At 35.7% G+C, this 11,964-nt stretch overlaps 1 protein-coding gene and 1 long non-coding RNA gene across 2 annotated transcripts; both read left to right on the top strand.

Moving 5' to 3' along the window:
* The first annotated feature begins 591 nt into the window (after window positions 1-591).
* Window positions 592-1,393, top strand: LOC138307208 (uncharacterized). Its single transcript, XM_069247843.1, has 3 exons — window positions 592-817; window positions 916-1,014; window positions 1,111-1,393. The coding sequence occupies exons 1-3, from the start codon at window positions 638-640 to the stop codon at window positions 1,228-1,230; spliced, it is 399 nt and encodes a 132-aa protein (XP_069103944.1). The 5' UTR covers window positions 592-637; the 3' UTR covers window positions 1,231-1,393.
* Window positions 1,394-1,665: 272 nt separating this feature from the next.
* LOC138307968 (uncharacterized) lies at window positions 1,666-6,882 on the top strand. The gene is made up of 7 exons (XR_011206071.1): window positions 1,666-1,843; window positions 3,550-3,672; window positions 3,764-3,820; window positions 4,137-4,216; window positions 4,348-4,410; window positions 5,527-5,619; window positions 6,472-6,882. It is a non-coding gene; the product is annotated as an uncharacterized lncRNA (long non-coding RNA).
* The last annotated feature ends 5,082 nt before the right edge of the window (window positions 6,883-11,964 follow it).

The raw sequence follows: 11,964 nt of genomic DNA, 5'->3' as shown, positions 1-11,964 counted from the left end.
TAGTCACACACAAACAATTTATCTTAATATTAAGTTTTCGAAATGCTTTCACGTCTCAGAGCTTATCACAAAACGCTGCGTATTAGTATGAGAATGTATAGGATACCTAAAAATGTCATAAGAGGGATTAAAGTAGCGTCACCTCTATAGAAAGTTTTGGCGTTACCAACCATATTAAGATATCTTGTAAAAAAAAAATCATGATTAAATCGGTCAGCACCATTATGTACATGTAACATTTTGACCTTGGTGGATAGTAGGTCAACGTTATTTATCTAATTACATAGTCTCAAACAACCAATTGACGAATAGGTTACATTAGAGAATTTAAAGTAGCGTCATCTCTATGCAAATTTTAGCGTTATCACTCAAATTAAAGGATTTTGTAGAAACGTTACCAGTCGCCAAACATTTTGACATTCATTTCCCCCTCAACCAATCATTTTCCAGAATGATTTTCTGGAGGCGTTATTCATATCTTTCAAAATGTAAATTAGAAGCTATTCCTACCTTTTTCGATGAGTCTATATACAAAAATTTTAATATTCCGCACCCACCCAATCGTTTTCCAGATTCACCCCATATAAAAGAGATCTATTCCACACAGTCCAAGACAGATTTTCATCTTAAAATCAATATGGCAGAACGGTATTTTTCTGGTTCTGGGTTGTACGTCCAACTGTCAAGTTACAGAGGGATAACATATGTGCATATTAATGGAGGAAACGGGAGGTGCGCTTCCATGAGCGCACCTGAATATCTTGACTTAGCCAATAATTACAACGTCCTTGCGGAGGTTAAAAAAAGGATGGATCAGGTAAGTGTGACTACTACTACCATTTTCTCATTAACAAATTCTGTCGTTTATTCTGTATATGCTGGTACTATAAATGCTTAAACTATTTCTGTGCTTAGGAGTTGTCCAAACCAACAACTAAAGCTACAACCACTACACCGCCACAGGCACCGCAGACGGTGGTCCCACAGGCACCGGTACCGCAGGCAGTTCAGATGGTGAGTATTTTTGTTTACCTCTGTAACACCTAATGTTGATGTTATACGCTTTTACTGGTGCATGGTAGCTTAAATAAGGATTTCCATTTGTTTCAGAAAAGAAAAAGAGACGATGAAGAAGAGGTGACGAAAAGAAGGCGGGTAGCCTCCCCGACACCATCCCCCACCTCATCAAACACGGTGGTAAGTTTTAATTTACCACGATTGAGTTTGTAGCTATTATTTCTAAAGATTTAAAAGTTCTCATAAAAGATAAAAGCAACAGTTTATGTTTTATATTCAGTAAAAATTTAGAAATTTATTGATTTCCCATTTTCGCTAACCTCTGACTTCCAACAAATACATTTGGATGAAGATGTACTCAAGGCCCTTCTCGCCTCATTAGATATGTAAAGTGAGTAACCCATTTTTAAACTGTTCATTTTGAATAAATGATTTTATTTATTTATTTCTTTCATTCTGAATGAGATGTCTTATATTGATTACATTATAATAGATTTCTTTCTCTCTTTTCAGAAATCCAAAATAAATGTCGTGAATGGTATAAGATGTGTTTGTTCTATCTGTAGTAATAACCAGATAAAGTATTGATGAATGACTTGTGAGTGATAAATACTATTGTTAACAGACTATTCACACTAATGCTGACCACGTTAACCTTCAGTACTTTTGTCAATAGACTATTCTTGACTCAACGACCAATGACTATGACTTTGACCGTGTCAATACAAAGGAAGGACCGCTAGGTGGCGCTCACGTCGAAGCATGCGCAGTCTTCCACCACGCGGTCAGTCCACGCTGTCAGAATGTAGTATAGTTCATAACAAAGGTAAGTTTTTCTTTTTACATTTTATTGCACAAAGTACTACGTAGTATTTATATATTCGGCAAACTTCCACACTAAAATATACAAGCATAACAATCCTTTTCACTAAAATATTTACAAATCAAAAATGAATCTTACGATAAATTTTTACACAAAAGTGAAACATGAACTGAACGAAAACTATCTGCGAAACGTTAATGAAATACTAAAATTTTGCAAAACAAAAGTGTTGAAGAATTTAAAGTCAATAAACTATTTTCCGATTTTGTAATGTCCGTAGGGTAGAGTGTTGATTCCGTCTAAGACATATCTCTTATCGTCAAAACTGTTTAGAGTTACTTTGTTCTGGCTGAGGATATGGAGTTGGTGTTTCGTGGATTGAATGCGGTGCATGTTGGCGTAAAACACAGTCTGGTCAAATAAACATTCTTTATAGAGTTTGTGGTCTAGGTCATGTTCGATGACAGCTCTAGCTACACCTTTAGCGGTACGTTTTTCTTTTTCTCCGTAGATGTAAGAGTACATTTTAGCTCTAAGTCCAACAAACTCCCTGATCGGTTTCCCTCCCGTCTCATCTTTCATTTTCCCGAGCACTTTTTTTTATTGTTTGTACTGTACAACAAGTCATCTGTTGGGTAGTTTGAGGTGTCAAACAGGTCCAAGTTAACAAACATGTCAGCGTAGATGTCGTCCGTACGTGTCCATCCGTGTCCGTAAATAACAATTTTGTATTCTGTCCGTATTTCCTTTTCATATAATTTTAATGAAAGTCATACATGATAATCTTGGAGAGGTCGAGTACAGTAAATCCGACGTAGACGGGACGGTTTAATACTAGATTTGTTTTCTGCATTTGTACACCTACTAAATCCTCGTTGAAAACTGTACAGTGTTGAAATGAAGGTTTGGCACAATATTTGCAGAGTCTGTTTTCTGAATGTATGAGCTTGATATCTATGCGCTTACGTAGATTCTCCATTGTTTTTTTTAAACTGCATTATTCTTTAATTTGTAGTAATCCTTTTCAAAATCGTTGGTGGCTTGTTTTCTCTTTTTTTTTTCGGTGTTAAAGTCGATGTAAGGCTTTAGCCAAGGACTTTGTCTGAACTGAATGGCGCGATGTACTTTGTTGAGGATCATGCCCTGGTCTAATTAAAATTGTAGATTTCTGTAGTGTACAACATACAAATGTAGCGTTCTTTATCGTGTAGATTCGGAATGAGTTTTGATGTCGAATGATAGTGGTTTAAGCAGTCGTGATCCTGAGTGCATCCTGGTAAAACTTCTCCATAAGGTCTGACTGTAGTGTGATAGTTCATCTTTGATCACGGTCTTGATTTCTGCTGCCAAAGGATTATTTGAATGTTCATTATGCAAATGCTGGGGATAATGCATATTTATTTCGAATATGTACCCGTATTGAACCTCTTTTGGAATAGTGGATATGTATAAGTATTCAGCCCACTCACTGTGGCACACCTATCATTGCGCCCATATAAATGGATTCAATGATAGGTGTACCACAGTGAGTGTGGCTGAATATCTAGATTTAGCCACGAACTACAACCTCCTTGCGGAGGTTAAAAAAGAATGGATCAGGTAAGTGTGAATACTACTATCATTTTTTCATAAACAAGTTCGGTCGTTTATTCTGTATTGTATATGTCAACAATATTAAGAAATAATGTTTAAACTATTTCTATGTTTAGGAGTTGTACGCCCCATCAACCAAAGTTGCAGCCATCACACCACCACCGCCGCTATCCTCACCACTACAGACTAAATGCCTTGCCGCGAAGACGGCGGTGTCAGTTTTACCACCGGTTCGGGTGGTGAGTGTTTCTTCCTTCCACTATAACGTCTAATATCAATATTACACACTTTTAAACACTACATTAATTTTGTTTTATTTTATTTTTATAGAATCTGGACTCTGATACCATTTTACCACCGGTACCGATGTCACAGGTTGTTCAGATGGTGAGTATTTTTGTTTATTTCTGTAACGTCTTAAGTTATTATACATTATTTAATACCGCAATATCTTATTACGACTTTGGAGGAATTTCAATTGTTTCAGAAAAGGAAGAGAGAGGATCGGGAAGTGGAGGCGAGGAAAAGGATGGGGGTAGTCTCTCCAATATTATCCCCCACTCCGATATCACCTCCCACTCCGACAACATCAACCCCCACCTCCATCAAACCACTAATGAGTTTGTAGTTGTTTTGAAAGAAAATTAACAGTTTATGTTTTATTTTCAATGAAAATTTAGAAGTTATTGTTTTCCCTTTTCAGTTAACCTCTGACTTCCATGAAAACGAGGTGGATGAGGAGGTGTTAAAGGCTCTCTTCCCTTCATTTGATTTATAAATTGAGTAAGTGTGATTTCTTTTTTTTAAATGTTCTTTTTGAATAAACGATTTTATTTATATATATATCCCATTCTGATTCAAAATTGCTTTTATTCAAAAATATGTAACAAACATTTTTTATTTTGTCTTTTCAGATATCTAAAATAAATGAAACGAACTCTAAAAGATGTGTTTGTTCTATCTGTAGTAATAACCAGGTAAAGTATTGATGAATGACTTGTGTGACTGATAAATACTACTGTAGAGTAATCTGTCGCACGTCATAGTTTTTAAAGTTGTAGGGGTTCAGTGAATAACGTACGGAAAAGGCTTGTGTGCTTACCAATCCCGTGATGATTTTATTGGGTCTACTCCGTTGAAAAATACTGTCCCAGGATACACTCAGTTGACCTTGTGGTACAGACTTGACTTTGATTTCCGATTTGTCGTATGGGTACTTGGCATTCATCTTTTGTAATGCTTCGGCATGACCGTAAATGATGGCTGGGTTTGCAAGCTCTCAGTACGATATCTTCGATGATGACTTCGTAGTTAGGGTTCAATTCCTCGGATAAGAGGCAGAAGCTTGAAGGACTTCTATATAGTTTTAATCCTACATCTACCTGATTCAAAATGTAGCGATTGATCTTGAATAAATCCTGAAACAAAGTTCCCTCCATGTCGACAGATTGCTTTGTCTAGTAAAAGTACTGCGCTCGGAAATCCGCTATTTGCTCCATTGGGTTTGGTCTCTTCCACAAATCCTGGTGTGTCTTTGGAGAATAGTTGTGAGGTCAGCTGGGTCTGTTTACACTCATCACCATAATTCAGTAGAGTTTGCATCATAGCTTTGTAGGGGTAATGGTTATTGGTAGAAGTAATGAGTTTTCCTTGTAATGTGACGTCGATCTGACTCCAGAGACTCTGCAGAAATAAATTGATGGGTCCTACTTTTTCGTCGGCTATGAGATCACTGCAATCACTTGCTCTGATTTTACAACTGACGTATAATCGGGAGCGGGATAAATCTAAATATTCCATCCCATTCTGCCCAGATAGGTGAAATTCAATCGGAGACTGGCCTGCCACTAGAGATATGGATCGACAATCCTAATAAAAAATCTCTTCAACGGCAGTTTGTGTGTGATGAATCGTAAACAGATCTTACTCTTTAGGCTGCATTTCTTGAAAGGTTTTCGTAGATAGCAATGCCATATTCAAAATGCTGTAGTTTTCAGAGAGCTCTTATTCTTCGTCTTACCCTTACCGGTGAATTTCCTGATACTGCCATTTTTATTAAGCCAACTTCTTTTTATCTTCTTTTTTCGTTCCAGTTCGGATTTAGGTTGTTCCACCACCTGCTGAGCGGGAGATACCATGGTGACCTTGACATTGTCCGGCGTTTTCTGGAGGTCTTCTTTAGTCAGGTAATCGTCTATACAAATACCCGACCCACACCTACTATTACCTCCTAGGTTACCTGATTGTACGTTTCTGTAGTTATCATACTTCAACTTGATCTCCCCGTTGGCTAGTTTTCTGTAGAATGTAACCCACTTGTTGATATCGGGGACGTAGAGTTTGTTCATCGTAAAAAGGGGGTAACGTTTAAGGTGAAGTGTCAGGTAGCTCGTTCCACTCAGGAATGAAGCAGGTTCGTCATTTGTAGTCTTTATATCGATACCTATATTGGGCATATGTCGTAAGTTGATACGTCGGTAATAGGGGTTCTCGAATGAATTCTCGTTATGAAATATACGTCTTAAAATATTGGTGATTGTAGACTCCCACTGAAATTCGGTAAGAATTTTGACCACGGTGTATTATCTGGATAAATGTCTAGACATTGTCTACTATCTAAATACAGATAGAGATCCATGGTTCGAATGGTATTGTTTTAGCTTAGTCAAGTGTTTTTTTTATATCTTTCACTGGTACATATTGGGTAAATTGTTTCGGCTACCATTCGAACTGTACTAGGTACTCTATTTTTCCGTTTCTTTGACGCTTCTTTAGGATTTTAGATATCTTCCATAATTCATTCTCATTCTTTTTGAACTTTCTGTAATTCTGATTGGTAAAAGTTCCCTTCACAGATTTGTCTTGGAAGTCTTTGACCGTGTACATTGGAATGCCTTGGGAATTCTCCATCTGTAAATATTGACTTTAACGCTTTTACTCTTTGACCTTTTATCTGATAATGGTTGTATCCATAGAAACTTGAAGGAAATGTCGATAACCACTAACAAATACTGAATTTTATCATTGTGTTTTACCAGGTTTCTGACGTCTAGAAGATCGGCTTGGAATTCTTCGTCGATGTGAGTGACAATGACTCGTTGCCTTCTATATTTGTGACGGACTGGTTTCAGCAATTAATACGTATCTTCATTCTGAATGAACTGTTTGATCTGCCCGTTACTAAATGAACCCTTAAGTGTCTTATACAATTTCCTTGGACCACTGAAAGCTGCTGGATTACCTAAGTTGTGATAAAATTGTCTTAAGTACTTCATGTTGTCTTGTGTCAACTGTCTCGTCATCGTGTCTCAAATGAGAGATAAATTTCAAACAACAAATATTTATAAAATAACAACAATGAAATATTATAATACAATATTTTATTTACAACATAAGCAGAATAAATACAGTATAAAAATCATGTACAATATTGATGCAAATAAATTGATTGAACGCATTCCTTTTTCATACTCACGAATCAAGATGAGCTTTTAATATGTTATTCATCACCAAAAAATACCAACTTTTTGAAAATTACAATGCTTGCAATGCATAGGTTTTAATTTTACATGTACAAATAAGAGTTGAAAATGATTTTTGGCAGTACTGCCAAAAATCATTTATTTACATCAATAGTGAAGTGAAATGAGTACATACGGTGAGACCATGAAGCCAAATTGTGGTCTACAATTTCATTACACATTTTTACAATGTTTTTAGTAATTATAAAGTGACTTCTGCAAGTATGTTTTCATTCAAACCTATTTAGGCATAAAAACAACAATTTTTCAGTACAAAATTTCTGTGTTATAACTTATGCTTTTAAGTCATCTGAAGCCATTTGAACAAGTAGTAGTATACTTAACAGCTCTCTATGACTTCCGAGTATGAAGACTTCATTTCTGGGCCTTTGTTGAAATCTCTTTCATTTATAAGATATCTTATAAAGCAACGAGCTTTCAATTATATATAATATATCTTATATTTTATATAAGGTATCTTATATAGATAACTTAAATGAGATGTCTTATATACGATATAAGATATCTTAAATAGGATTAATTAAAAAAAAGAGAGATATCTCATATATTATATAAGAATATCTTATATATTAAATGAGATATCTCATATATCATATGAGATATCTTATATTTTAATCAAGATATCTTTATATATATGCAGCGAAATTAAATAGGGATAAGGATCGACTTTGCTCTTAGAATAAATGTCATTTTGGCTTGCCATACATATTCATTTTGCAACAGCAGTGATCTCGACTCAAATAGAATAAGTGTAACAGGAGAGACAATAGCAAGAAATGCTGTAGAAATGTTCATGAATCTTTGCTTTAAGTCAATGTGTAATGCAATGATAATAGAAATCCCCAATTTCTGGTAGAAGTATAAAATAATTTATTCATTTTGCAATAAGAGAGAAATTCATCTTGTAACAGTAGTGACTTTAATTTGATACTCATTCAATTTTTTCTGCTAGAAATATATTCAGCTAAATAAAACAAGAGGCCCATGGGGCCTTAACGGTCACCTGAGTTCAGATATAAAATGATACAGAGACATATAAACACTATAGACTGGCCCTTGACGTCAATCAGTGATTTTACCAATTTGACTTTTTAATCTATGAAGAGAACATGTAGTTGCTTCCATCAAAAATTAAACTTCCATATCTTAGGCTAATAACTCTCATCAAGTTTTACTCATTTTCTATGAAAATTGAGCAAATAATATTACAACAAGAGGCCCAAAGGGCCTTAACGGTCATCTGACTACCTTGGCAATAGTAAAATTAATTTCATATGGTGTCACTTTGTCAGGACCATGTCAGGATCATTTTCCATTTCCTTCAATTTTTTTTTATTTTCAAACAAGAGGCCCAAGGGCCTTAACGTGTAGTGAATTAATCAGATATAGTGTCATGGCCGCCTTATTCGATTTGCGATCAACCAGAGATGTAACAATACTTTATCGAACCATGTCAGGATCATCTCATGCAAGTTTCAGCCAAATCACATAGGTGAAACTTAAGTAGAAGTTCAAAATATGTTTTCAAGATGGCGGCTGTGGTGGCCATCTTGGATTTCGGATCGACCCGAAAAATAAAAACGGCCATTTTGTTGTTATTTTTCGGGTCGATCTAAAATCCAAGATGGCCGCCACAGCCGCCATCTTGAAAACACATTTTGAACTTCTCCTGAAGTTCTACCGGTGCGATTTGTTCAATGATTTTTTCAATGTGTTTTCAAGATGGCGGCTGTGGCGGCCATCTTGGATTTCGGATCGACCTGAAAAATAACAACACTTTGTCGGGACCATGTCAGGATCATTTCATGCAAATTTCAGCCAAATCGCACCGGTAGAACTTGAGAAGAAGTTCAAAATGTGAAAAGTTAACGCTAGGCGCACGGCGGACGGCGGACGGTGGACGACGACGGACGAAACATGACGAATATAGGTCATCCTGACCCTTCGGGTCAGATGACCTAAAAATGTGGTTTTCCTATATAGACAGAAGAAAACTTTACGATGTCTGCAGGAGGTAACGTGAGACCCCGTCCCACAGCCCCTTGGGGGGTGGGGACCATATTATTCATCGGGACCATACAATGCACAATTATGACTGGCCTTATGCTTTTTAAAGTTTGTGCAAAATTTCATTGAAATTGCTTCAGCAGTTTTGAAGTTGAAAATGTAAATAGTTTATCGCTGCACAACGGGCAACGGATAACGGCGGACAAAAGGCGATTAGAAAAGGTCACCATGAGAATTGATCTCAGGTGATCTAAAAATAAACAAGAGGCCCATGGCCATAACGGTCCCACCTGAGTTCATATACAGAGTGAAACAAAGACATATAACCACTATATATTGGCCCACCAGTCAGTAATTTTATAAATTTGACTTTTTAATCTATGAAGAGTATTTGGTTCCATTAAATCTGTGAATTCAGAAGAAAGGTTTTTGAAATATTATCCATTTTTAACCCCCTTTGGCCCCGGCCCTCTGGCCCCTAGGGGTCGGCCAGGAGCAATATTGATATGACTGGCTATCTCAGGCTAATAATTCTAACCCAAATTGACTAATTTCCTATGAAAACTAAGTATATAATGTTCATCAATGTGTTTTTTCCTACATAAACTATAGTAAATTTGACCCCCCTCCCCCCCCGGCAAAATCTGAGATTCCAAGGCCATGAAATTCACATCCAATTGTTGTAAAGGGCCTTAAGACCTTCCAATCTATGAAGAGTATTGATACTGCCAGTTCCAGAAATTCATCAGAAGAAGTTTGAAGTTTTGGCCTATTTGACCTATTTTGGCCCCGCCCCTTAGGCCCCTGGGGGTTAGTCATGTAAAATTTGTTAATAGGAATTCAATGCTACCTCATAGGGATATTTCTGACAACATTTGACTAATTTCCTATTTTAAATGACCAAATAAATGCTAAAAAATGTGTTTTCCCTATATAAACTATAGTAAACTTAACCACCTCCCCAGGGGAATTCTGAGACCCCAAGGTCATATTATTCACAACTTGTGTAGAGGGCTTTGAGACATTTTCATCTATGAAGAGTATTTGTCAATAAGAGTGTATTTAACAGTATATCAAATTTGTGATAGTAATATTCAATATTTAGAAACACCTAGAGCAGTGGGATAATATCATTTAAACATATATAATGATAATATAAATAACTGAATGCACCGATTAAGAAGACCAGAATGAGGGACAAAATACAGAAACAGACATATATAAAAAATCAGAAAGACGAGTAACTTATAAGATGAGTAAAAGAAAGATGAAGACAATAAGAGCAGAAAAAAAAAAAAAACAAAGAAAAAAATAAATGTAACATTCTTTAAGTACACTTTCTTTTTTCCTGCAGTTTCACAGGACACTAACAATGTATAACCATATTTCTGTCATATGCTTTTGTTTTATAACATTTCCTCTTTAACAGGCCCCATGGCAATGCCATAAGATGTTTTGTACCAGAAACCATGAATTTATTTGTTCTATTTTGGTTTGCTTGTTTGACTACTTTATTGTTCGAAGTGGTGCCATGATTTTCTCTTCATTGACTGGCTACTTTTGTTTACTTTTTCATCATGCTCCTTAACCATGTGCTTATGATGTCGAAAAACAATTTTATTAGTAAAATATGGCTGTTATGTTTAAGACAGCAAACTATCTTTGAGAGTATAATTTCTTTCTAATACATCACTGTAAGTATAAATTATTGAAATTGTTAATGAAAGATTAATTATTTAAATCTTTAATCAATGTTGAAGGATTTGTCATAAGTTTCAGCAATTCATTTCTATATGTACATATTTTATGTTAGGTGACAATGTCTTAAATTGTAAAATTTTTTTTTCTGATATCCTTAAAGTTGTATTGCTGCTAATTTCACTGTAACGATATGTAACTTAAACATTTGATATTTAAACATTGACATGTAACTTGATGATTTAGCTCCCCAAAAGCATATGTCGGCCTATAAGAGAGCCGAAATCTAGGAATCATATATTCCTGGTTTTGAATAAAGCGCCTTCAATCACCGCCATGTTCAGTGACTTCGGATTCCGAATCGTATCACGTGACTGACGTTCGACACGACCTGCACGTGGTGAGCCAGATAACTAGCGTAAGCGCACATGTGTTTGTTTACGTTTTCCTTCTGGCCTATATGAGCAAATCATACTGGTATATGTCCACAGATTGAGTATTTGAAACATCCAATTTACACATTACCGTAAAATGTTGTGTGTCTCAAATATTGTAATGTGCGAGCATTATTTTCTTTGTAGATAGAGTCTGATGAGGTCGACCACATATTTTGTTTATGAAAAATTGTTGATATTTTTTCTTGGTTTCACAACTCTCGTTTTACTTCGAGATTGTCGCGACGATGTTCGGAAGAGTTCGGAATGATTCGGCATCTTTCGAGCCCATTTTCCACGTGTACACGTTAAAAAGATTTTTTTACTTTTATAATCAAAGATACTTCCAGTGCTGCAACTTTATAAAAAGTGGTAAAAATTAGAAAGACACTTAAACAGTTTTCACTATGACCAAAAGAGCGAAAGTTATAGACCATACAACTTTAAAAAAACAATGATTGATATATGTAAATTTGTTTTCAAACTGAAATAAGCTGATTCAGCAAACCTCTTTATTATAAATAACAACTCCAGAGGGCATATTTTTTTTGTAGATACTCTTTTGTACAGGAAGCTGAAGCCAAAATATCACACCAGCTCCTGGGACCGTCACTTTCAACAATCTGTATGGATGTACATATATATGTATACCAGTATGTTCCATTCATGGGTAGACCTAGGTATAGATCCCACACATTGAAAACTTACCATTGTTGGACTACAAAACAAGAGGCCCATGGGCCTTAACGGTCATCTGACTCATGGCACAAAACAACAGTCAAAGTTTAATGGAGTGGTTAAAAATTAACATAAGCAATACAAGGAACTTCTTTTTTAATATGTAAGTTTC

The sequence above is a fragment of the Argopecten irradians genome, chromosome 14 (genome assembly GCF_041381155.1).
Source record: "Argopecten irradians isolate NY chromosome 14, Ai_NY, whole genome shotgun sequence".
Classification (NCBI taxonomy): domain Eukaryota; kingdom Metazoa; phylum Mollusca; class Bivalvia; order Pectinida; family Pectinidae; genus Argopecten; species Argopecten irradians.
This window is presented reverse-complemented; position numbering and strand designations above follow the sequence as displayed.

What these genes read in the sequence shown, in the direction of transcription:
- LOC138307208 (XM_069247843.1), top strand. Translation starts at nt 638, where the DNA reads ATGGCAGAACGGTATTTTTCTGGTTCTGGGTTGTACGTCCAACTGTCA. An exon ending in TTAAAAAAAGGATGGATCAG is followed by an intron (nt 818 to 915) that starts GTAAGTGTGACT and finishes TTCTGTGCTTAG; the next exon opens with GAGTTGTCCAAACCAACAAC. An exon ending in TACCGCAGGCAGTTCAGATG is followed by an intron (nt 1,015 to 1,110) that starts GTGAGTATTTTT and finishes CATTTGTTTCAG; the next exon opens with AAAAGAAAAAGAGACGATGA.